We start from the raw sequence: 25,769 nt of genomic DNA, 5'->3' as shown, positions 1-25,769 counted from the left end.
CTTAACAGAACTTGTGTATGACTAGAGATATGAGTCGATGGCCACTAGAACTATTTCCATCGTAATATGGACATGGTGTAGTGATTATGTTATGTCTTCAAAATATATGAATAGGTGTTGCTGAGAGAACATAAACAGAAAAAAAGTTCAGTTTGTGTAATTAAGTATGACCAAAGTCTGGGTGAATGCAAGTTGTAATTCTGTAACGAGAGTCATTTATCGCTGAAGGGCAGTGGAACCTTCGCTGTCTTTGCAAAGCAATCTGGATGTTACGTGTTCTGTAGTGTTATTGTGAGAGCCGAAAACTAGAAAACTTCCGAATGAAGTGAAATGACAGTGATGAATGATATTTTAACACAAAACGGAAAGTGTTCTTAGGACTCCACAGCTGACTTTGTATTTCCTTCAGGCGGCACTGATAAAGATTTAATCAAAGTCATTTTAAGTCATTTTAATGAATCTGTTTTATTTTAATGAGCTTGATCTACTTAGTATACACATGGTGGGTATTTAGTTGTTTTTCATTTAGATCTTATTTCTAAACTGGGGGTTAGCTATATTGAGTGTACAGCATGAAATTCAGGTTCATTTTTTCAGAGTTGCATTCCTCTTAGAGGACAGATGGCTATTTAAGTATTGTTGTTAATTATGTAAGGTTGTGCTACTGAGTTTTCATAACATCTAAGAATGGATTTTTGAACCTGTCCCTTGTTGAGTTGACTTAGCATGACCAGAGAGAACATTTGAAGCAGTCTGTATGTTCCTGAAGAACAGAAGTTTATTTCACCCTTTGTTATTAAGGACTGCTGGGATTTGAGGCCCAAAAACATTTTTCGGCTGTGTTGATTTCAGTTGGCAACAGCTGAGAGCTGGAGAGAAGTTGCCAGCTTTGAGCAGACTGCATACAGAGTCCTTCTCTATCAGTGCTACTTCCCTTCATGTAAAGAAAGAATAGCTGAGATGGTGAAAAGGCAAACAATACATCAAATTCTCTGCTTCAGTGTGAAGAATAAACATGAAATAGAAAAAAAGCTTAATAGAAAAGTAAGTGTCACGAGTCCATCTTGGAAACCGATAAAGACAAAGAAGCTGACAAAAGAGAAAACCGATTTGATTTTGCAGCCAGTAATTGACTTTTAAATTAGCCACTGACTCATAAGCTTTGTCTCTTAAATCCCGTCTCTATGCTCAAAGCTGAATGGTTCTTAATAGGTTTTAAAGTCACTGTTCTGTGTTTCCACAGTGAAAAGGTGGTGTCTAATTAGATGTGTGAAGCTGTCACTCTGTCCTGTAAATGACCTAGTGCTGTTCATCCCACTGTCATGAAGACTCTGGTCGCAGTGTAGATGTTCATGAATATTCATGTCATGATGTTTCTGTTTTTATTGACTTATCGTGCAGTTAATTATTCTTGACAAGCTTAAAATATAAGAAAAAATGGTCCCTTTCCCTTTCTTAGGAAAAGATAAACGCAATTAAAAACAAGGTATACAGTATATCAGTGGAAATTGTTCTTTTCTTTAAAACTATAGCTAGGCCTTGTATACTAAAATTGTTCAATTGTTGCACTTACAATTTTTGTGTCCCTAGGTTCTTACTTATAAAATCTATATTGTGTTTCCCATTTTTTTTTCCAGATGTGAAGAGAATTGCTTGATTTGCCATGGTGCAGGACGAAACTGTACAAAATGTAGAGATGGATATAGCCTCATCGGTGGTACATGTATAATAAATGCAACATGTAACAATGGTAAGCTAAATTCACACAAAAAAACTTCCACTTTAAAAATAAACAGGCTACCCCTCAACCTTTCTAAAAACATTCTTTTTCTGACGCACATCTGTCTAATGTCATTTCACCATAAAATTATCATTGCATGCAGATGTTTAGTTTTTTTGGGGAAAAATCATTGCATAGCATGAAAGCCTGCATAGAACCCTGGTACTTTGTAACAGCAACTACCTGATATTGTGGTAGTTTTACTGAGAGCAGTGTTGACGTCTCTGTGATGTTATTAAAAGTCTGAGAACATTTCTGAAATGTCTGCACAGATGCCACAGTTCACTGGATTGGAAACCTTTAGCTTCACTTCTAAACCACATTAATATGTGGGGTTTGTATTGCACTTTTCTCTCTGAATTTGGGAAATGGGATACAGGAAAGGTTTCTGATTGATATTGGAAACCTATTTCAGAGCCATTGCATTATTCATTAAAATACATGCCTCGTTAGTAATACTGCTGAACAAATAAATTATATCTGGTGCGTCATCTCTGTGCTGCTGTGGGTAGTTTTCCAAAGCTGGACAGAAGGCTGCCATCAGGTTTATTCAAAATTACTGCCACTATGGCCTTGGGGACTGGGGGCTTGGAACTGTTTCAAATAAGTTTTAAAAGTCTTTTCGTATCCAGGTCTTTTAAGAGCCTGCTGTTAGTCAGTCATGGCACCTCTTTTTAAAACTCTTAATTTCTGAGAGCTCTTGACAGTTTCGCTTTCTAATCGAACTGCTCAGAGCTTTGTTTGTTTTCAAAGAGACACACGTTGCGTTTGTCTTTTGTCTCTCCGGGTGCGAGTTCCTCTTTGAAAAACCTAAGCTTTACATTTCTTTGCAAAATGCAAAGATTTATTTCTATTTGAGTAGTTATTGAAGTCCCACTTGAGCTTTAAATGTCTCTTTTGATGTTACCTTTTTGGGCTGTACAGCAGAAATGAAAGAGAAATATCCTTTATTCTTTCAAATCAATGTTTCGTTGTTTTTTTTTTTTGCTGCTGAGGCCCTGTGCTGTCATCAGCTCTTTACACAAGGGGTTAACTGGTATGGTTTATTGGCAAGAGACTGGAAGCAGTTCAGCTTCCCTGTATTTGATGTGTGTGCTGTGTGGGAGATGCACCTACACACTAATGTTTGTGTTGGAGCTGGTTTTGCAGCTTCTCGAAGGAGATCCTTTTCGGCTGTAACTACCACTTAAGAAATCTCTGTTTAAGATTTCCCCCTCCTGGCCTCCGAGAAAATAGATATAGTTTTAGCTGGTTCCAATATCAATAGTCGTCACTTGTTAAAAAAGGCACTCACTAATTAAGTCAAGGTGCCTTGCGGAGTGCCCTGCAGAAATAAGCAGTTGCTTTTCCCTGGTGGACCCTTCTGTAAGTTCAACACAAGGTCTGAAACTCTTTGCAGTGCAATGGCTTGACTGTGTATTTTGCAGTATTTCATTTTGCTGGATTTGGCTAGGCTGCTATCTGTCCTCTCTCTGGACTGTTCCGTCTTTGTAGATTTACAATAACAGTCTTGGAACATGCACTATGTGACCTGTGCTTCCCCTCCCCCTCCCCCCCCATGTATAATCATGTAAGGATTCATTATTTTCTGTCTGAGATTTTTGTTTTGGTAGAAAAAAATAGACCCACTCTGAGACTTCTGTGAAGTTCAAAGAGAAAGCATTACCTGGGCAGGAACGCAAAATTGCTGTGAGCAAATAGGGCCCCACATGCTTTCCCCATGAACTCATTCAGTTATATAACATTTCATAGGCGTAGCTACCAGGAGCTTTCCAAAACAGTGCTTTCACTGTGTCTAGTCTGAGATCCTCATTAGAGCAGAGGGGAAGACCAGAAAAGGTGTTGCTGTTGACAGAGAGTTTTCTTCATCTTTATGAATATGTCGCACTTTCTTTCTTTCTTTCTTGCGAAACGGCCACCCAGCGGATGAAGTATTTTGTGAGATGGTGAAATCCAACCGACTGTGTGAGAAGAAGCTCTTTCGACAGTTCTGTTGCCGGACGTGCTTAATGACTGGATGAAGTTCAATTTCCCGGAGAAAGAGAGACTTTCCAAGATGTTGACTCCACGATCTGTTGTAGATTTTTTAAACTGGTAAAAAAAATCATCTATCAATTTAAGGACCCCCTTTGTTATGGTGCATGTTTAATTTGAATAAAATATATTTTTAAGGTTGTCTGATTTTATACACTGTACACACAAGATGACATTCAAGCATTTTTTTTAAATCCAAAAGCTACGTTATTATAAAAATGTGGTGCTCTGTGTGGTTGTATATGATGGTATATGAATTTCTGAACCACTGTATCGAGGCATTAATCAAGTATGTAACTTTCCGTATTACAAGGTTTTTAAATGAACAGTATTGTAAGGTTAGCCTTTTCATCCATGTAAAATGGTATGTTGCATAAAAATGTTAATGTGAATGGATTCTTAAAGGGTTAAATAGGATAATTCTGTTGTACATTTTAGACAGTATTGTTGTTTTGCCTTTATTTTGCTTCTCCAAAATCTAACGTTCACGAGACCCATTAAAAATGATCAGAAGGATCAGTTAAAGAGTTCTGCAGATCTTACTGAAAAATGATTTTCCCCCTAAATCAGATTTATACTTGATTTATACGCTCTTGGGTAGAAGTGAATAAATTGAGTGTCTGTCTTTCTAGTCTGTTATTATAGTCTTATCACACAACTAAAAATTGGTTCATTTTCTAGTCTAATTATTAGCAGAAATTTTCATTATAAGCTGCCCTTACAACTTACCTATCAAGAGCATGTCATTATTTCTGTCCAGGAGAATGGCTATTTACCTTTAGTGACATGCCAACCAAATAATTTCAGTAAAAAAAAATCAAATGATCCTCATTTTGCAGATTGCTTAAGAAAACGTGTCCCACAACATACTAAAGAAACTATATACTGGTCAAGAGTTAGTTTAGAAGAATACAATTTGTATCCCACAGTAATGCTTAATAATTGGAATAAATGTATAGAGATTGAATTAAAACAGATGTTACGGAAGAGTGAAAAACTTTTGCAAAATGTATTTGCAAATGTAAGCAGTAAAAGTTTTTTGGGGTTTGCTGGGATGGAGATGATTAATCTGACTAAAATATTCTCCTTTATCAGGAATTATTCATCTCCCAGTAACACTCTGACATCAGTATGTACCTCTTCCAATGATAGCTGCTATAGTTGGAGTCAAGTTACTTGTCAGAGCCCTGCTTAATGCTGAAAATATAGGACAAGTTATTATTCCTGGGACTAACATACTTTGTAGACTTAGAAATGTTAACTGCAGATTGATAGCTTATGTTTTTTACCCAGAGAATTGTAGTCTGTTGAGTGTCTCATTCCTCCAGAAGGAACTTTTTTCCTGCAGTATAGCTAGATCTTCAGTGTGTTTTATGTAATGAGTTGCCAGTTAAGAGACAGTTCAGTCCAGCTGAGCTGCTCTCAGTCCAGTTGTACAGTGTGGAGCTTTAGACTGGTAAAATTCCAGTCTTTTCCTTCACATGGTGGGTGTGCTGTTTGTTAATAGAGGGCCAGAGACTAGTGGGTACACATGAAATGAATTGTCTGCTTTGTAAAGAGACGCACTTAGTCTTGGGTCTGTTCAGTTGCTCTTTCTCACTCTGTGTCATACTGTATATAGTTTACTAAAATGTCAAGAAGCCACTCGAACCTCTTTTATTCTGGATCGCTTATACAAAGTGAGCATAAATCCCAGGCAGAACACGAAAAGGTTGTTTAAAAAAATGTTTGGCCAATATTTTAATCAAAATGAACAAGCATTTATACAGTACCTATTTACTATATGCAGCTAGATGTTTCACTGGTACGATGTGGGCACAGTACAGTACCTTGCGCTAGGTTACAACCGCAGTGCCTCGCCTGGAATTTAAACCCACAGCCCTCCGTCGACCAGCCCAGAACCCCAACCGCTGCTCTAGACGCTGAGCGTGAAGCTGTCCACGTTCCAGAAGATGAATGGGTCGGCGGAACGAGTTCCGTGGAAGTGTCCGATCTTTTTACCGCTCATTTCATTCTGTACGTTAACGTTTGGGCACATTGGAGACTTTTTTTTTGCCCCTGCCTGCAAACTTGTACCATGGTATTTTAAAGATGTTTAGAAATGTAAAATGTCCCCCCCGACCTTTTGTACTGAGGTCGTGTCTGTTTGTTCCCTCGGGTGCCTCTTCTTGGCGCTCCTTGCTTCGGTCCGCTGTTGCCAAGTGTCGAGAGCATGAACTGCGCTGTAAAGGATTACATTCCACATCAGAGCGGGGCTTTAGAGGGAAAGAGAGGAACTGAAGGACTTTGTTCCAGTTCCTCACATTACTGGAATGCTAGCAGTTACTTGTCTGAGCATCATCCTTCTTGAATAAAAAAAAAAACCTTGATTATATCAATGTTTGCAATTCATTGTTAGTAAAAGTGCTTTTAACAGATGGCAAACACTTTAATTGTTTGTGAAGCAGCAGACGAATTGTGTGTATGTATTTTAATGTAGTGTCAGTCATCTTAACAAACATGGGATGGAGTCCCCCTGTAGGATTTCCTGAGATGTGTATTACTATAGAAAGTCTTATATGCCTATAAACAATGTATTTTCTCAAAACACTGGGCACATCACATTTGTTGCTTTGGTGAAAAAAATGGTCATTGGCCGGTAACGATTTGAAAGTCTTCCTTTCTTGACAAAAATGTCACTTTTATTTAAAAAAAAAAGTATTGTAAAAAGTTTGAAATCTTACCATTTTTGTTAAGGCTTTGTAATAAAGTTGAATAATTCCATCAACAAAGATCATTGGGTGTGTAAATGTGGATTGTAGAAGTCTTGTAAGCAGGTAGAGGGACTTATTTAAAAGATGGAAAAAGTGGCACTCCATAATGACAGATCTCTTTACTTCAGGTGTAACAGTGATCAGATTTTCCCCTTGTTCTCTTCTGTCCATGAATAGCTAGCCATGTAGACCTTCTTTATAGAAACTTGCCTACCACCTTAAGACGGGGGAAATACTGTAATTTCATATCAGACATTTGAATATAAATGTGAAATTGAAAAGTGCAAATGAAAAACACTTGCCACATACTGTTGAATGCTAAGTCCATCTTGTCTTACAAATCCTTGCTTTATTGATCCTCTGTATGAAGGATTTAGAAAATCAAGCTGCTGAGGGAAAGAAACTCCACTGGAATTAAACTGTAGATGTGGAATCTGATCACTGTTAAACACAGATGATGCTTTTGGAAAATGACTTTTTTCTTCTCGCTATCATTAGTGCCCATAAAAATAGTTTCAACAATAGGTTCCTGATATGTATTGATCCAGAGCAACATCAAAATGCCAGAGCTTCGGAAACATCATGTTACCTAATGTTCAGACACACTATATGGATTTAAAGTCCTGAGCACTATTTAATTTCTTGTCTAGCTTTACTAGACCTGGAAAAAAAAAAAAAAAACTAAAGTCCTTTAAAGGCCCTGGTGATATTTTTTTAATTTGTACATTAATTTGATGTTTCTTTGGGTACTTATCCTTCCAAAATAATCATTACAGAGCAATGACCCAGGACATCAGGGAATGTGCTGGAGAGTGAGTTTATTTAACACTGCTTTGACTGTGGTTTAAAGGGCTAGGGTTGTTGTTTCTGTAATAGACTATTGATTTTGTTTCAGATCTGGCATTAATTTCTATTAGGTTTTCTAATTTTAATTTCAAGTCTCAGGTTTGGTCAATGTCCTTTTACTTGATCACGTGTGCTTTGAAAAATGTTATCTGACATGCTAAATAAAAATATATCTTGCAATCCTTTTTTACTATGACTCGCGTTGTTTCTGTGAAAAAGTGTTGATAAAGTCTTAAAGAGCCTTATTTTTATATTTACGTATTTTTATATCTGCCAAAACGAACCATCTTCTGTACCGTGGCTAAGCATGGTGTCAAATCCGTCTGGCGGAGTCCTGGAGTCCTGTTATTGTAATATGCGGTAATACCAGAAGAAGTATAAACTAGGATTCTTAACGTCTACTGTATGGATCAATTCTTCAGTTTAAGCCTTCACAGGCGAGAAATTGAAAGAGACAATGCACAATTGCATTCATCTTCCAGCAGTGAAATATCACAGACACTGTATTATTTTTGACTGAAATAAGTTTAAAGAAACGTGAGAAACTAGGAGGAGTAACTGTAGCTGAAAGTGGAAAATGTGTTATTAGACATTTAGAACGCCTAAACCTGTTAAAAGGCAGACCTTAAACCTGTCTTTTGTAGCATGTCTCTGTTACCTGAAAGATGCTAAAATATGTACAATCGCTTGACGACATACATCTTAATTAAACACCCGTGAAATCACTCAAAATGTGTGACATTCTGGATTTTTATTTTTTTAGCGAGACTCAGAGCACTTCATATTGAAACATACATACAAACGATTTATCTGGGATTCTTTAGCATCAACGTCCTTCCTAACTTTCTACAGTTGTAGAAAGGTAACAGTACATAATATTATTACTCACTTCAGCAGCTACACGATTTTGCCCTGTCTCATCAGTAATGGTGATGGTAAGGAAAAGGATACGGAAGATGAAAGTAAAATAGTGTTGAAAATCGTAAACTTATTTAAATTAAAACGAAAAGGTTAAACTACCATGTTTTTTTTTCGTTCTTACAGAATAACCTGCCAAAATCAAACACAGGCCTGACAACCAACAACCAGGTTGTAATTATAATTTCAGCTGACTTTGGTGTAGTGTTTCTTTTATTGATTTTTTTTTCCTGAAGGATGTTCACTTTGATTTATTTTTCACACGTACAGGTAAACGTACTTCTGTACCAGGAGGCAACCAGTGACCATGAGTTAATCCTTGTGGATGTGTGCCACCATCTGGCAAAAAGGGAGACTGATTTTTTTTTTAAAAAAAGGGGAAGTAACGTGAATGCTAAATTGATTTTATTTGAAGAACAGGGAATACCGCATTGTAATATTTTAACTAATTAACTACACGTTGTTTTACGGAGTACACACATAGAGTAGTTTTTAAATTCAGATTCCTAATAAAATGTCAATATGTTATATTTACATAAATTTCACTGAGTAACTACAGTTTAACGCCCATTCCATGTATATGTTGTTACACAGTCTGCATATTCCCATATTTAACAAATACTAATACTGTATGTAATCCGATAATACAAAAAAAAACCAAAAGTTCTGTACCTTTAAGGATGTTAAAACGGGAATAGTCAGAAAGAGTGAAAGTAAAACTGACTGCCTAACCAAGGTAAGAAATGTCGTTCTTCTTAGAGGAAATTAATGCCTTTTTTAAAACAAAAAATAAAAATAAAATCTAGCATTATCTTGAGTATCTCAGAATGTCATGGCAAAACAGATTATTTTCCTCCTGCGTGAGAGACGTGATTCCCAGTTTCCATTTTGGCGAGAATGTGGTTATACTGTATCTTCCGTCGTCTGCAAAATTACTTTGTAATCTCTTAAATTATGATGGCGCTGAAGAGGTTTTGAGGATCTCAGGCGGGTCTCAGACTACCAGCAATCGAATTGCCTTTCTCACAGACACGGGCCCTCTGAAAAGTGATATGAGTATGGATCATTTCAGTTTAAATCCTGAGTGTCACACAGGATACTCTATACTACGACTAGCTTTTTGAAAATATAATTAATAACGAGAGGCAGTGACTTCCGTATTTCTGGATCTTCAAAAGACAGCTTGTGCAGGACAATGATTCATGAGATAAAATGTAAAATTGGATTTTGTTATCTAAGAAGATTTACGTTTATTAAAATTGGTAAAATAATTTAAAAAATAATAATCATTTAAAATAAAAGAAGCAGTTAAAGCGATGTATATATACAGTATATTAGATTTATAAATTATAAATTCATTAAATTTTTAATTGTAGTTTTTTTAATCTCATAATCTGCTTCATCAATATAGCAGGGTTGACAAAAAAACAGTCAGTTTTTGACTGACAGGACCTTGCAGGAATACAAAGCCTTTCTTATTAAAACACACTGCACTTTGATCAGAAAGTTAAGATTAACTCACAAACAATGATGCTAATCTGAGGTTCAGTTCAGTTGAGATGAACAAAAGACTTATGAATCAATCACTGAAAGAAGTGTTTTTGTTCTCTCATACAATCAGAACTTTAAATTGTGCGCAAGCAACATCAGATCTATTTATAATCAACATACGGTTATGAAAAGTAACCCTATACAAGCCTAAACAGCATAAAATCATGTAGCATAAACAGGAGTGAAGACCATGACTCAAGGTAGACACCCCTCACTTTCACATAAGCCTATTATTATCTGCTCTCGAGAGGCTTGAGTCTCTAATTTGTTTTTAGACCTTAAGGAGCTTTACAAAGCAAAGCGGGGCAGACCAGTTACTAATTCTCTGAATTACTGAGTAGTACACATCAGGATTAAGATATTAACTTTAGAAAAACATAAAATACTTTTGTTTGCTTTTTGTCAGTGATGGTGTGTATAACCTATTTACTATATTATTATTATTTAATCCTTATAATGTATATCATGGTGAAAACTAAATCTTACTAGATTTATTAGTTGCTTCAGTAATGGTCTGCGGGAAGAAACAGTTGGATCTGTCACGTGTAAAGGTCAGCTGTTCAAATTTAATTTTTTTTATTGTTTTATTAATTATTGCACATTGACATCTTAAAACACAGCCTCTCTTTTCCTTTCCTTTTTTAATCCTCGTGATCAATGTTGGCATTATATAACAAATGTAATATTTTATATTTTTTGCTTGTATTGTTAAGACATTTCACATTCACAGTTTATCTGGGTTTCGTAGCAGATGGAACATCCTTTGGCAAAAACACCAGGTGAGTCACCCTCTTTTATGCCGTGTTTCATTATATACATGTGCTTCAGGTGCAGGAAGTTCTTTGAACAACAAAATCTGCTTTAAACTATTGCCCTAGACCGAACAGAAAGAAGTATACACAGCAAAAGGTATTTCTAAACAAATATAAAAATATTGTCAATTCAATAATTTTTGTATGATCAATTTAATATTTTTTGTATTTCATTGTAAAACTCCTTGTAAAAACTTAATTATGATCTTTCGGTTTGAGAAACTGAAGGCAGAGGTTAGACATCTTTGTTTGTCTTCTATACGTGCTTGTCAGAGCTAGCAGAGCAGTCATGTTACTGTATCATGACGTGACCTGTTATAAAACCTCAGACAGGAGGATTGAGTCAAAGATGAGCTGATGAGCGCTGAGCTGAGATACGTATTGGTCTGGGAAACAGCACTTTGCTTTGTGTTTTCACCACGGTATGAGTTTCCAGCGTGATACTGTAAGTACGAGGCACTGATTTTGAGCTGCACCATTATGGAAGTGCTGAAATGTTCAGGAGATGCAAGCCTGCTCGGCAGCTTGAAGTCCATGCACTGACAGGGCCTGCTCTCTCTCCAGGCCCGGGTTCTGGGATAAGCCAAGATGACCGTTTGAAAGCAGCCCGACTGCGTATGCAAAAACAGCAGGATGCCCTGGTCAGGCAAACAGAGCTAGAAAAGGTAACAGCTTTGAGAATATTTCAGCTAGTGTCCCTTCCAATCGGCTTTGCTGGAGAGTTTTGCCATATAAGGCTCGTTAATTATTTAACTGATAATTAACAGGGTCAATGTAACAGTTCTAATTACAATAAATCAACTTAAGTGGATGTTAAGCTGCAATGGTCTAGTCTTGCAAGGCTAAACCCAATGTTGTCCTGAATAATACTCATAAGACATTAATTGTGTTTAAATATTAATGTTTAGATAGAGATATCAAAATAGATACCAAGAGGCTTACCTGAAGTTCAGAAGACTCTGGAATATCCTCCAACTCCGTGTGGGAAACCTGTGACTGTGTTCCTCGGCGTGTTGCAGTCTGGCTGCATGAACTCACTCTTAAGCTCTCGCTAAAAGTAAAACTCATACCAGAGCCACAGCAGCTCGTTGAGCTGAGCTCATCCTGGTTTCTGTAGCATTCAATGGGCTACAAACCATGCAACCCCCCTCCCTGGACAGGACACCACTCCATTGCGGGCATCAACCCCAGCAATGCTGGTCCCCACTCTCACAGCTGGGTGGACTGGAGCCACTGGGGAAAAGTACCTCACTCAAGACACAACAGCAGAGCCTGCAGCAGGGACTCCACTCCACCTCACTCCCCCCATCCCCCCGGCTCTCCCTAGCTTGGTTGTAATTTATACCTGAATGTACAAATAAAACAACTTCATGAGCTCCATTTAATTCAATTAAATTATTAAGGTTCATTATCTTGTATTAAACTTAAGGCACTATGATCAACTTTTCTACATTTGAACAGCCCACTCTTCAAGTAAAAGTTATTCACGAAGCCATTCCAGCCGAAAAGTATCTCTCCTTCTCTGCCAGGAGATTTAATTTAATTTCCTTTCCAGTGTAAAATGATGCATTCATTAAATAGCATGCAATTAACAGCTCGGGATTTTTGCTGTGCATACCATTAACGTGGGTGAGAAAAGCCAGCTTTTCTTTTGGTTTCACTTTGCGTCTCTGTCTTTCGACCCCAGCCTAGTGAGGTCTGTGCTCCCAGTCCCTCGGTGAAGGCTGACTCGAGCCGCAATCAAGTGCTGAAGGCAGAGAGGGGTAAGAAACGTGCCGTGCTGAATGTAAAAGGCTTTGCCCAGGGCAGGGAGAGAATCGCACCTGTCCAATGGAATTAGCTGCTCTCATCTCTGCTGTGGCTCTGTCAAAGCTCAAGGTTAACTTCAGAGCCCGGCTAGCGCATACAGGCTGCTTGAAGAACTTAACTGATGGCTCACAAAAAAACGTGAAGCCGCCTCTGCTCCGCGTCAGGGAGCCAGCGAAAGAGAAGAGTCGCTGGCAAAGGCAGTTCCCACTGTGCAGGGAATTAATGGAGGTTTCAGGGCGATTTCTTACAAGTATAAAAGAGTTGAGAGTAAAAAAAATAAATGGGAATTCTCATAGAAGACAGGTGATATTGTGATTCTGTCGATGAAGAAAAGTGCAGGGGAAGGGACTGTTTTAATGCATATTTTGTATTTAAGGTTTATTTTCTTTCTGTTTCTGCCTGTGAGGGTCGCTGGGACATGACCAAAATTGGTAGTTTTAAGGGATCTGGCTTCAGAGTGGTTACAGGGCTTGGTGGATTTTCCTTTTGCCAGGAGAAGAGTTGTTTTAAGCTCTGTGTAGATAGGTTGAATTGAAGTAACCTCTATTGCCCCTCAGGGAATGTGTCTTGCACATAAAGAGCCCATAAACATACAACAGATATGGCAATAATACAATACAATCACAGTACCATAAGAAGATCCCTACCTGCAAACAATCTTTTCATTGATCACAAATTGAATGCCTTTAGGTATAAATGAGATAAGTGCTCTTTTACAACTGCACTGGATGTCTTGAGGTATTAGGAGAGCAGTGCTATAAGAGCCTGTGTACTTCAATCCGGGTAAAGGTAAGAGTGGGTGACTTCTATCGAATGAGAAATTGACTTTGTTCAAAACCTGCATTGCACTTGCGACCCTATTCAGATCTAAAAATAGGCCCTAAAACCTCAGATCTAAAAATGTATTTTTTCCCCTTGTGTATTTTTGTCTTACCGAAGACAGTCTGTCTCTGCTCCATGGGGGGCATCCTGATAAAGGGTATGACAGAAAACCTGCCCACAGTCACTTCCCACTCTTCACAGCTGCCCTGGGGGAGACCTGTTCCCTTCCACTTGTCAAACTATTAGTGGAGCGGCAGGCAGCCAGCTCAGTTTGAGCAAATCTCATCACAGGTTACAAGCAGAAAAATCTATTACTGGGAGAAAATAGGAACAAGCTTTGTTCTATTGAGCCTAAATTGCTTTTACGACATCTCTTATTGTATAAAGAACAAAAAAATGTTGATTATCTAGAAAAATATAAACTGAACCTATGAAATATAATTGATCAGGGATTTGTTTCTTTCAATCTCTATAAGAAATCAGGGTCCATGTTTCAGTTACATTTCCCAGTTACATCAGTGCAGCAACTCCTGCAAGCCCTTTATGCTTCTGAATGCACCTTAAGGACTTTAGAAGTCAATACTTCTGTGCTTCTATATCACATCTGCTGAAATATTGAGAAAGTATACCAGTGTCCCTAGAGGCATAGAGGCAAAGTCAGAAAAAAAAACTTTACCGAGATTTCAAAGAAAGAAGAAAGTAAATGGCTTAAAGTTCCATCAGAACAATTGAACAAGCTACAGTATATGTTCATCTGACATGATGTCTTATAAAAAGATTGAACGTACTGGCATTGATTTCAGGAAAACATCTGGGATTTTAAGAAAACAATATACAGCAACGAGATCTTTAAATACGGCTTGCCCAACCCATGTAGAGAATACTTCTGACAGATCTACACTCGTATCACATTTGAATACTAACTAGAAACGTCAGCTGGGTCTTAATTTGTGTACACGATTAGGAGAATAGCCTTCAAAATAGATTTTGTTTACGGTATCCTTGGCCTTTGACTGCTTTCTGTGACTGAACACATTTTCCCTCTGTGTCCTAGATATCTTCACAGAGAGACTAAAAACAAGAAAACAACCTTAGCAACAGCCTTTACTCAGCTTTAAATTGTGTAGAATATCACATAATAACATCATCTTTCTGTTACTTAAGACAGTGACAGCATTTGAAGAGACAGCATTTAACTGTCATTTCAGTGCAGTGCACTGACAAGAGTTACAGTATGCTAGGATGATGCTATCTACCGGAGGTGATCTGAAATATTAGTACAAAGCCTTATGTTATGTAAGACTCATGTTAAGCCCTTATTCTTGACTAGATTATTAATATCTAATGTGTTTTATTCATTTACATTTACAGGAAAGTTGTAATGAATTAGAGAGCTTTTTGCAAATATGCTTAACCAAAATTGTTCACATGTGATAGTCTATAGTCTAGATACTCAATGTTTGATTCTTGTGTTACTAGAAAATAACAGTACAGTCACTGTACAGAACGGATGCACTACTGTTGCCGCAGGACAGACACCATCAAAATGATGTCTTGACTCAGTGGAAAAAATAACTGCAGAGTATTAGTTAGAAGGTCGAATCTTTCCTGGAAAAAATCAGTATGAGTCTTTGTGTATGTGTACATGACATCCTAACTCACTCCTCCTCTCTTTTATTATACCTTTTACTATGGAATCTTTGGGGAAGACAGGTCTTGTTGTTTCATAGATCCCAGCGAACATGTGGCTCAGGATGATGCCAGGAAAGCAGCCTGGCTCCGGATGCAGGACAAAATGGACGCAGATGCAGAACACCACAGAGCCAGATTGGTGAGGCAGCATTTAGAGTGTTTTTTTCTTCCCTTTCCATGCAAACCTGCCAATGTAATGGTTCAGTAAATCAATTACTAATCCACTGGGGAATGCTATACCCCTTGCATATCAGAGTCAGTGGGATAAATGGTCTATTGTTCTATTAAGCCAAGCCTGTTTTATTTAATCCTTTTTCAAAATAATGGACTGAACACTTCAGAAAACAGACTGAATTGTAAATGCACACTTTTTGGATTTTTCCATAAACGTGATGCAATAAATAGTCAAGGAACAAAAATGGCATTCTTGCCTGCATGAGAAAATAATTTGAAGGCTACAATACTGCAGACAGCAGTAAAGTACAGTATAACAATATAGCTGTATTTTTTATGATGATCAGTTTGTGTTTAACTAGTCTAATTAAGAAAGAAAGTTTTCTGCACTTCATTCTTTAACTAACATTTAGCTAATTAACGATATGAACTGGATCTTTAAAGAAAATGTATGTGCCACAAATACACTGCCCTCAATCCCAGCCCTTCTGGTGTATTTGAAAATAATGTCGAAGTGTTTTCAGAAGTTTGCCTTGTAAATGTATCCTGTAGTGTTCTACAGAATTGTGTAAAGGACACCGAATTCATTATGAAGTGTGTCACCTGTCTAGTTTTCACCTAGGAACAGGGAAAAGGTTTATTCCATGCTGAAAGGAAAAGAAGAGACACAATGCTATGGGTGTGGAGTCTTCTTCATCTGTCTCTGAATGCAGAACTTGAAGACGTCTCCACAGCTGAAACGTTATGTCTCTTGGAATGGAATAAATCTTTACCTGTTCCTTTGCAGCCTATGCATGCCTGTGCAGTTACCTACTTAAACTAGTTTTCATCTAGTTTAAGTAGGTCCAGTTTTTGTTCTGTGCATCCAGGTAGGATGTCTTAATTTTTGACAGTGTGCAGAAATTCAGAAGTGCAGCCCTGATCTCTGACCTCTGCTGCAGAGACTGATCAGTCCCAATCAGTCCACCCAAAGCAACACTTTGGTGATATCCCCACAGGTGGTTCCTTTTCCTGGAAAGGGAAAGCACGACATTTGTTTGGGAATTCACTGTGGATAAGATTAAGATCTCTTTATTAGCCATATGCAATTTCTTGCAAATTCCTGCAAGCATTACTTTCCTTTAAACATGTCTGATGTTTCACCTTCCTTTCGAATATTTTACAAAACATTACTGGCACAAGCTTCTCATAATTACTTCATTGATTCAGCATTACAAAAGGGAGTGGCGCTGTGCATGTGTGAGCCAGTGCAGATGCTGTGACCTCTGTGCTTCGACAGATGGAGGAGGCGGAGAAGAAGCAGCAGAGAGATAAAGAAGCTGAAGAGCAGAAGAAGAAGGAGAAGATTGAGAAGTGGGAGTTCATGCAGGAGGGCAAGAGCTACCGAGGGAAGGCGAGGGTGGCACAGGTAGACCGTACCGTGAGAGGGTGGTTGGTATTTTAAAACGATCAACCAAATCACATAAGCTCCATACACTGTACTGTGTTATCCACCCTGAAAGCAGTCTCAAAACATGTGATGTTGCACATGGATCTCACCTCTTTTCCACAAACACTATTCTTCCCATGCAGAAACCTTTATGATAATCTAACTGGCAAAAGCAGAATGATGTATAGTACACTTAAGGCTGTGCTTGGGGCAGTATAGTATGTAAGGTAAAGTATGACCCAAATGATGGGAAGATATGGGAAAACAGATGTACAAGGTAAAAACATGGAAAAGCCACAGAGAAGCTAAAAATGCCATGGAAGTGTACAGTACATACTAATATACTTCAAAAGACAAATGTGCCAGAGCAGCTGAAAGTTGAGGGAAAAGTACCTCGGCTTTATTGTTTTGTTTGTGGAATACTGATGAATGTGAAAGAAAAGCGATGATGTTATTAAGTCTGCCGGCAGTTGCATTCCAGGAGTGCTAATGGAAAAGCACAGCTTCTCAATGATTTCCCCATGGAAGAAATCAATGGCAGGATTTTGAAATTGTGCAGTGCAAGTTAAACCACCTGGTGGGATGAATGTGGTGTCTTTGCTTTCTTAATAGCAAGAGACAAGTGAGCTCGCTGCAGTTCCCAAGAAGACAAGAGACAAGAAGCCTCTAAGGTCAAATGGTAAGAAGAGCTAATAATAACACTGATCTTTGCTTCTACTCCCAATAGACAGCATGCCAGAACAGCAACTGGTCTGTGAACGCCTTCCTTTTTTTTTTAAATTGCCACTATGTGATTCTCCTAATATTAGAAAATCCATATCAATAAGTTGAAGATGTACAGGGAATAAGTATTGCGATTAGCTACAAATATATTTAACATGACAGTAGTGGAGCAAAGCTGCTCTCTCATCCTGCAGCCAGAGGTGAGGAGTTTTCATGTATTTGTTGGCCTCACCACTGTTGGTTAAAATGTGTATGCTTGGTATTTTCCCATTCTTACAAGACAGTATGCATAAGAGTCATCTGTCATCCTAAACCCCATCAGGCCTCGACTCCAAGTGCATATCCTAATGTTCACAAACCCACAGGAAACCAGGCAGGAGAAAAGGGCTCAGCCATCAGTTTTACTGCCGCAGTTTAATATGAAAAGGCAGTTTTCCGTGATAGTAGTGGTGCATCATCTAATGTGCTGACATACACAAGGGTAGAACCACTTTTCCACGCACATTAACCTGCGCAGAACATACAAATAAGTTTAGTGAAGCAAAAAAAAAAGCAGATTAAAATGGAAACCTTCTTGTCTGACAACACTGATTTAACGTTTACCTGAACTACATTGTATCTTTGCCTCCACAGACTACAACCCGCTGTCAGGAGATGGGGGCTGTGGTTCCTCCTGGAGGGTCTCTCGGAGGAGCGGTGGAGGATGAGGTTAGGGACCCCAGTCAGCGCTGGGGTCTCCCTGCTGCCAGCTGGCACAGTGTGCTGATGAAGACATCGTCTTACTAGGCTTACCAGACCTAGCGTGCAATATGACCACTGGAGACAACTGGGATGTCATAAGCAAATGTTTTGGAATGCGAGCCCCAGAGGTTATTTTATTAATCTTTCTCCTCTATAAGCCTAAAATACAGGTGTCTATTTTTTTATTTGGAAGGTAGTCTGTCTCACAGTAGTATTGCATGCTGAGTCTGTAAGCTATTAATGAAATCATCTTTTTAAAGAGACTTTCTCATTAAGATGGTAGAAATAGATAAGATGATGCCTTGAATAATTGGCATTGTGAGTGCATTATTTCTAATGTTGCTGAGGTGTAGAGCTTAATTTTTAATACTTTAAGTGCCTATGCAAACTGCCAAATGTAGAACTATATTCTTTCGGAAAGAGCTAAGCAATGTATGTAAATCAAGTCAATTGTACTGTATGAAGTGTTCATATAAACTTAATAAAAACACTTTAAACTCTCTTTACAAATGTTTATGTAAACAAAAAAATCTGTTCTTTTACATTTACATGTCTGTAGTGTATATAGACTTACAGTAGAATACCGAATTCAAACCTTTCTAGTCCTTCATAAGGACAGCTTGCAAATGAGCAGAGGCGATTTAGCCCATCTTGCTTGCTTGGCTTTGAGTAACCAAATGATCCAAAGATCTCATCCAAGCTCATGCTCTTCTCTGTCTCAACATGGCCGATGCAGCTGTGATGTGAAATGCCACATGTCACTGTATGAAAAAGGAAAAGGAAAGTAAATTAATAAATGAATGATTGTTAAGCAGCTCCTGCTCTCTGTGTCTCCATATTGGTCCACATTCGTTGTCAGTCTCCAGCACCAGCTCCTGAAAGCTGTGCAATAATTCATTAAACTCATATAGAGCTTTTCTGGACACTCCACTCAAAGCGCTTTACAGGTAATGGGGTCTCCCCTACACCACCACCAATGTGCAGCCCCACCTGGATGATGCGACGGCAGCCATAGTGCACCAGAGAGTTGGGACCTCGGTTTTATGTCACATTCGAAGGACAGCGTCGTTTGTTTTACAGTACGCTGTCCACGTCACTTCTGGGGCATTAGGACCCACACAGACTGCAAGGTGAGCAGCCCATACTGGCTCCACTAACACCTCTTCCAGCAGCAACCTTAGCTTTCCCAGAAGGTCTCCCATCCAGGTACTGGCCAGGCTCACACCTGCATCGTTTCAGTGGGTTACCAGTTGTGAGTTGCACAGTAATATAGCTGATATAGTGCAGTGATGAGTAGCATCTGTATTTTTATCAGTATGTCTTAATAAACATAATGTTATCATAAATGTTTTATATACTTTTAAAAACAATAAATGATAAAAAAATATCGTTTTGCATTTTCTGTAGACTCTCTATAATTTAGTACATTTTTGACTACCCACTACAAGTTTGCTTTCAGGCCCAGGATTATGAGCCCTACCAAAATGGCCTCTCATTTCACATACGGAAACATCCGGGGTTGGTTGGGTAAAGCGCTCTAATGTGTCTGTTATCTCTATGGTTCGATGCTGGCTACTGCTGCATGCTGGGAATAAATGCAGAGCCAGTTAGCGGCGTGCTAGGGGAAAGATTTTCTTGAGGGAGCTTTAGTTGTGGTTGTTTAAATTTTATTTGTAACCTTCTTTAAGAACAAAATCTATCTGTTGCTATGGTGAAGTTGTCGGCAGAGTTGATCGAACAGGCGGCACAGTATACAAACCCTGTTCGCGACAGAGAATTGGACCTTCGAGGTACGTTGCGGGCCGCAGGACGGATAAAGCGGTAAACTTAACAAAGGCCGCGGGAGATATTGAACCGAGTTAAATAATATTTTGTGATTTTGTATATCGTCACTTACAATTAAAAATCCGATATGTCGAGCACTTAACCTTTCAAGGCGGAAAGTTTTGTTTTTAATCGTTTCTTGCGAAATATTTTGTCACAAATGTACCGATTTAAATAAGCGTAATAACTCGTACGTGGCATGTAATAATTTTACTGTTTTTGTGTGAAAACAGTAAAACGTGCACGTGCATTGCAGTAATGCTTTCTTTGCTAAAGTTTTCATTGTTATGCGACAGTATTGACAAAAGGCGAATTCAGAAGTCCTGACGGGTTTCTGCAGCTATTTTAAATGTAGCCGTGTTCAATATTGGGGTGATTAGGGTCTCAAATCATGTTATATACGAGATATGCACATATTGTTTTTTTTTTTAGATGCATACAGTTATTAGTTTATACATTTTTCAAGGATGAGGAGTGAGATGCATTTATAAACTAATGATTCAGCGACAAATAACTAGAGTTGAGTCTGAAAAAAACGTTTGTTTTTTTTCATTCGTTCAAAGGAGACCATTGCAGATTATGCGCCTTGATTGTGGCTGAGATTCTTGTTTTCAGTGGCCGATAAGTAAGATTACAGAGATGAACTCTGGTCAGTGTCCATCTTCATTGTGCAGTCTGATTGGTTTTTTTACTTGACCGACCTACCAGGCTAGACATTCTCCTGGTGACACTTTCCTGACTGGCCATGAAGGGTTACGAGAGGTGGTTAAGCAGTAGTACTAGAGTATTGTGGGTTTTGTCCCCCTTTGTTGTTCTCATCCCAATTTCTCATCTTCAGGTTATAAAATCCCTGTCCTGGAAAACCTGGGAGCCACGTTGGATCAGTTTGACACTATAGATTTCTCTGACAATGAAATCAGGAAGCTAGATGGCTTTCCCTTGCTGAAAAGAATAAAAACGCTGTTGATGAATAACAACAGGATATGGTAAGCATAACTGGAACTGTTATTCTCTTCTTAATTGTGTGCTATTCATTAATAATTGTACACTGCATAAAGAGTATTTTCCTGTAAATTTGAGTTAATTGGCTTTAATTGCATGGGCCTCATTGTTGGTTTAATCTTGTAAGCTTGTGCTTTTTGTGTTTTCTAGCCGAATCGGTGAAGGTCTTGAACAGTCTCTTCCAAATTTGAGAGAACTAGTCCTCACAAGTAATAACATCCAGGAGCTGGTAAGCTATTTTTTTGCATGTCCTTTCTTATTTACACATGCAGAAAGATGTTTTAAGCTGTGGTGGTATGTGTTGACTCATGCATCCCAGTGTTAATGTGGATTTTCCGAGTGTACCTTTTTAAAAATAAAAAAAAACTTCTACTGTTGAAAATATGTATTTATTTTTTCCCTAGGGGGATTTGGATCCTCTTGCATCGGTAAAGAGCCTAACCTTACTGAGGTATATATTTTTTTTGGTTTCCTCTAAAATGAATTAACTCTTGTTGTGGTCATACTCTTATCAGAAATTGAAATTCATTGGGAAATTTTGTTTGGTATTAAGTGTAAAAGTAAAACTATAATCATTAACAGGGAACCGAACTAAATTAATAAGAATATGGGTCCTGTCTTCTCTTGTCATTCGTCTTAATTAAAACCTTATTTCCTGCAGCAGTACTGCAAATTGTAAAGTAATACAGGAAGGCTCCACAGCCGAAATGTTGTTTCTTTTCTTCTATTTTCAGCATGGTATAAACTTCTACTTCTTCTAAGTAATACAAGAGTCTACAACCTGAAGAGTAAAATACCTTCTGATAGAAAGATTTCTGTTCTGTAATATATTGCAGGAAGGAATGCTAGTTTTGTTATAGTCGGCGAAGCACATGGAATCCAATTTTTTTAACCCAGGCTGGAACTTTTGCATATGACGTAAATGCTTTTCTGTCAGTACCTGTCAAGAGCCAGTCATTCATTGATCTTTCATTTATTTGCTGAATGCTGCTAGTGATCTGTAGAAGCTGACAGTGATTTTGTCTATGAATGTGGTGTGCATGATTTGGCAATAGAGACCGCATTTCCACTCAGTCACTAACTATTGTTTTTGGTTGATTCTTGAGCCTTTGAGCAGATTCTTGTTTTTACTCCAGAGTTGTTTGAGCTCTGGCTGGGTTCTGGATATATATTTTTTTCCAGCCACAATTCAGGTCTTTTTAGTATGGTTATAGAAAAGAAATTGACATCTGTGTGATTCTTTTGTTTTTCGGTTGGGAAAACAGAAGTCAGACCGCATAGCTTAAAGGGAATATTGAGATGAAAGTAACATGATAAATATAAAAACCACATGAATCAATTTTCTCTACTTTCTCTTTTAGGATGTTTGCTTTTTCCCTGTAGTTCTGTCAATATATAAACTCTCATTAGTCTTTAAAATGTCAGTACCTAGACATTTGTTTTTGGAGGTTTTGCACATTTTTCTTGTCAAACTTTTTGTTATTGTAAGGAAATGCTCCACAGATCCACAGAAAGATACAATATCCTGAACCCAAACTATATTATCGAGAAGGTATTGATTGGTATATCATTCTGTTTAACGTGCATCAGACTGTAAATACAAGATATTTTTTTGGCATAAAACAAATACTTTTCAACCTTTTAATTTCAAATTAATTTGAAATAAAATTGAATTTGGCTTGCTTTTTCCAAAACTTTGTAGTTTACATCTGTAAATTGAAATATCTGTCAACTATAAACTAACCTCATACATATTTTTTCAGCCTTTTAAGGAATCCAGTAACCAACAAAAAACATTACAGGCTGTATGTAATCAACAAGATACCACAGATACGAGTGCTGGACTTCCAGAAGGTGAAACTGAAGGTAAATTCTGACCTTATTAAGGAAAGGAGGTTTGGACAAATGAGTCTTTAAAGTGCTGTGCAGAATCAATAAATCTTTTCAGTGCATGTATAATATTTCTTTTTAATCTACATCAATTTTACAAGGCATAACGGCTTGTTTTTTTTCTAGTCTTGGTGACATTACTGGGGAAGTACACTATGACAAGGCAGAAATGGGAAATTGTGCTTTTAGAGAAAGCTGAAAGGATTTGTTTAAGGTTCTCTTACAAGTTTTGTCAAGTGGAAACTGTTTACATTAACTGTGTGATGTATCGCCTTAGGAGCGTCAGGAGGCGGAGAAAATGTTCAAAGGCAAACGGGGTGCACAGCTTGCAAAGGATATTGCCAAGAGAACAAAAACGTAAGATGAAAGCACTTGATCTAGCACTGACCTTCAGAAACACTGGAACCTGGCTGATAGTTGCACAGTCGCCCATATGTCCGTTAACTTTTGCTGGGCATTTGCTAGGAAAAACAACACCATTTCTTGAATTAAATTTTCCGTTTTGGTCATGGAGGAAGTCTGATGGTTTTCAGTGTTTCTGAGGAGAGCTGTTTCAAGAAGTACCCGACTGTATCAGTATATTGACAAAGAAAAGATACTACACTGATGTTGTTCAAGCTTAGTGTTAAGGGCTGCGAGAAGCTATACAGTGGCAAGGAGTGTCTGTGACACTTTGCTTTTGTGTTGTAGGTTCACTCCTGGTGCAGCCCTCCAAGCTGAAAAGAAGAAAACAGGGCCATCCCCAGCAGATGTCGAAGCCATTAAGGTAACTGAGCAATTCTAGAGTCTTGTATGGTCAGAACAGGTATTTGTAATGCTTGTGCTATTTGCAGTAAACTCTTTATCTTAACACGTAAGAGCACAGGCATGTCTTTTCTCTCTTTGCTTATTTTTTTACTTACTCTTTACTGTGTTTTTGTATTTATAAAAAAGTTGTCATTACTGTGACATGCTTTCATGTTGTGGGTTCTCCTGTCAATCTACAGAATGCCATAGCAAATGCCACATCTCTGGCTGAAGTGGAGAGGTTGAATGGACTACTGCAGTCGGGACAGATTCCAGGCAGGGATAAGAAGCAAGGTTAGTGTGGCACAAAGCACATATGAGGTGCTATATAGAGATTTGTTCTAGGAAATGTTTTTTTTTGGTCAATGTTCTGTTGGTTGAATGTTTCTTCGGTGGGATAAAGTTGAATCCGTCCCAGTATATTGTTGAGACCTGACAATCACACCCCACTAATAACCATGAAAACTGTAAAACCCACCTGTTGCTGTTGAAATGTTTGCAGACGGGTACGTTGGGGATGAATGGATGCTAGCTGGTAGGTGAATGGTTGACAGCTTTCAGCCTGATGATTTCAAGTGGATGCAATCTTAATTGGAACAGTTCGCAAAAGACATTTGAAAAAAAGTCTGGCTCTGGCTCAGGGTAAAACCCAAGGCCTTTTGCCCTGATCCTTGGGTTTTGTCTGTGCTGTAATTTAGGGGTGTGACAATTCACTCTCAATGCTTTTCTGGATTGTGTTCAAACAAGGTCCTTCATTACTTAACAAAATTTATTTGAATGACCTAAAATATCAGCTTTTTTATACAGTTCTTTTAAAGAATTTTGGGCCTCTGGGTCTGGACGTGAACACTTCTGATCAGTTGCCTTACTTGTTTTAGGGCCGGCAGGTGAGGAGGAGGAGCAAGAGGAGGAAGAAGAGCAAATGGATGAAGACATTCCTGTTAATGGGTCATAGTGCATTTTTTAAAATATAAGGCACCCAAAACTATGGGTGAAAGTACCCAATTGTAGATTTATTTTTTATACCTTTTCATGAAAATGTGTCCACTTTGTGAAAGACTACACAACTTGTTTAAAATGTTGGGATTGTAAATCAGTTAATACTTAATCTTGTGAAGTGTTTCTGATGCTGACCAGGTTTTGTGTTTATAATTTCAGACCATTAAGAATAAGGGGCTTAGTAGTTAAACCCTTGATGTAAAAGAAATGTACAGTTAAGGTCATGTGTGTAAATGTCCGAATGGGGCTTGTTAAGTCATGTTCACGTTGCCAGTATCTTTAAATAAAGTGTATGATTGAACAAAATGTTGCCCTACATTTGTTAAAGATGCATTTCTCATTTCCTGTGTAAACCATGACATGAAAAATCCTTGTATGTTTGCTTGCTTTTGTTTACAGTGAAATAAAGATGTAATTTTATGATAACAATGATGCTTTGCAGACTCTTTGCATTGTATTTAACTAAGCAGTTCAGATGAACAGTAATTCAGGTCAAATGTTACATATGGTTATTAACAATGTGTTGGTATACAATACTGAATATTTCTAAAATGTTGCAAGATCATAGCTGGAGTTGCCAAACTTTTGGGCAGCAGTATGGAACAGTATAGTTCTGGAGTGGACATATGATGGGTTCAAGTTGGATATGGTGCAACACTGCTGTTGCACTTCAAATTATTCCTGTAAAATACTCAGTTCTATAAATTGATGCAAATATAAATTGGTTTGGACAAACAAAATTGGCCAGATATATGTTAATAAAGCCAGAGTACAATTTTTAACTACACATTAAGAAGACAAGCATTGTAGTTTTAAAAAGGTTTCTAAATTCAGTGACCTCATCCAACTTGGTAAGAGGAATTTGTCTTTTTGCATAACCCAGCTTGCTCTCCATGAGACACAGGCAGGAAGAGAGAGGTTTGGGGTCAGAGCGCAGGGTCAGCCATTTATATGCCACCCCTGGAGCAGCTGGGGTTAAGGGCCTTGCTCAGGGGCCTAACAGAGTAGGATTTCTCTGCTGGCTGCAGGATTTGAACTGGCAACCTTCCAGCCACAGGCGCAGATCCTTGGCCATAGTGCTGCTCCACCCTGTAAATATACAGTGATGTGAAAATGAAAATTCACCCTCTTGGGATTCCATGATTTTGCATATTTAGACATATCTCACCTTCACCTAGTCTTCA

General features: G+C 38.2%; 3 protein-coding genes across 5 annotated transcripts in view; all 3 read left to right on the top strand.

The window, feature by feature from the left end:
* Positions 1–6,585, top strand: part of pcsk6 (proprotein convertase subtilisin/kexin type 6) — a 46,351-nt gene extending 39,766 nt beyond the window's left edge. For both annotated transcript variants that reach the window (XM_088922078.1, XM_088922079.1), the window contains 2 exons: positions 1,638–1,750; positions 3,704–6,585. In XM_088922078.1, the coding sequence (XP_088778204.1) occupies positions 1,638–1,750; positions 3,704–3,801 (211 nt within the window). In that variant the 3' untranslated portion in view covers positions 3,802–6,585. The remainder of the gene's footprint in view (positions 1–1,637; positions 1,751–3,703) is intronic.
* Positions 6,586–9,039: 2,454 nt separating this feature from the next.
* LOC148831377 (selenoprotein S-like) lies at positions 9,040–18,897 on the top strand. Of its 2 annotated transcripts, XM_088920075.1 has the most exons (8): positions 9,040–9,067; positions 10,613–10,661; positions 11,259–11,359; positions 12,382–12,457; positions 15,056–15,156; positions 16,471–16,599; positions 17,233–17,299; positions 17,977–18,897. In XM_088920075.1, the coding sequence occupies exons 2-8, from the start codon at positions 10,634–10,636 to the stop codon at positions 18,048–18,050; spliced, it is 576 nt and encodes a 191-aa protein (XP_088776201.1). In that variant the 5' UTR covers positions 9,040–9,067; positions 10,613–10,633; the 3' UTR covers positions 18,051–18,897. The 2 variants fall into 2 exon arrangements, with proteins under 2 accessions (XP_088776201.1, XP_088776200.1); XM_088920074.1 differs by lacking the exon at positions 9,040–9,067 and having other exon boundaries at positions 10,574–10,661.
* A 752-nt stretch (positions 18,898–19,649) lies between these two features.
* On the top strand, positions 19,650–25,014 carry snrpa1 (small nuclear ribonucleoprotein polypeptide A'). The gene is made up of 9 exons (XM_088922077.1): positions 19,650–19,874; positions 20,747–20,894; positions 21,061–21,139; positions 21,315–21,361; positions 22,674–22,776; positions 23,078–23,157; positions 23,491–23,566; positions 23,787–23,880; positions 24,465–25,014. The coding sequence occupies exons 1-9, from the start codon at positions 19,793–19,795 to the stop codon at positions 24,539–24,541; spliced, it is 786 nt and encodes a 261-aa protein (XP_088778203.1). The 5' UTR covers positions 19,650–19,792; the 3' UTR covers positions 24,542–25,014.
* The last annotated feature ends 755 nt before the right edge of the window (positions 25,015–25,769 follow it).

Source organism: Atractosteus spatula, chromosome 7, assembly GCF_055471065.1.
Source record: "Atractosteus spatula isolate fAtrSpa1 chromosome 7, fAtrSpa1.hap1, whole genome shotgun sequence".
Classification (NCBI taxonomy): Eukaryota; Metazoa; Chordata; class Actinopteri; order Semionotiformes; family Lepisosteidae; genus Atractosteus; species Atractosteus spatula.
This window is presented reverse-complemented; position numbering and strand designations above follow the sequence as displayed.

Coding starts and splice junctions, on each gene's coding strand:
- LOC148831377 (XM_088920075.1), top strand. CDS start 10,634: ATGGAACATCCTTTGGCAAAAACACCAG. Junction 10,662..11,258: donor TCCTTTGGCAAAAACACCAG/GTGAGTCACCCT, acceptor CTCTCTCTCCAG/GCCCGGGTTCTGGGATAAGC. Junction 16,600..17,232: donor GGAAGGCGAGGGTGGCACAG/GTAGACCGTACC, acceptor CTTTCTTAATAG/CAAGAGACAAGTGAGCTCGC.
- snrpa1 (XM_088922077.1), top strand. CDS start 19,793: ATGGTGAAGTTGTCGGCAGAGTTGATCGAACAGGCGGCACAGTATACA. Junction 21,362..22,673: donor AAGAGCCTAACCTTACTGAG/GTATATATTTTT, acceptor ATATTTTTTCAG/CCTTTTAAGGAATCCAGTAA. Junction 23,881..24,464: donor AGGCAGGGATAAGAAGCAAG/GTTAGTGTGGCA, acceptor TACTTGTTTTAG/GGCCGGCAGGTGAGGAGGAG.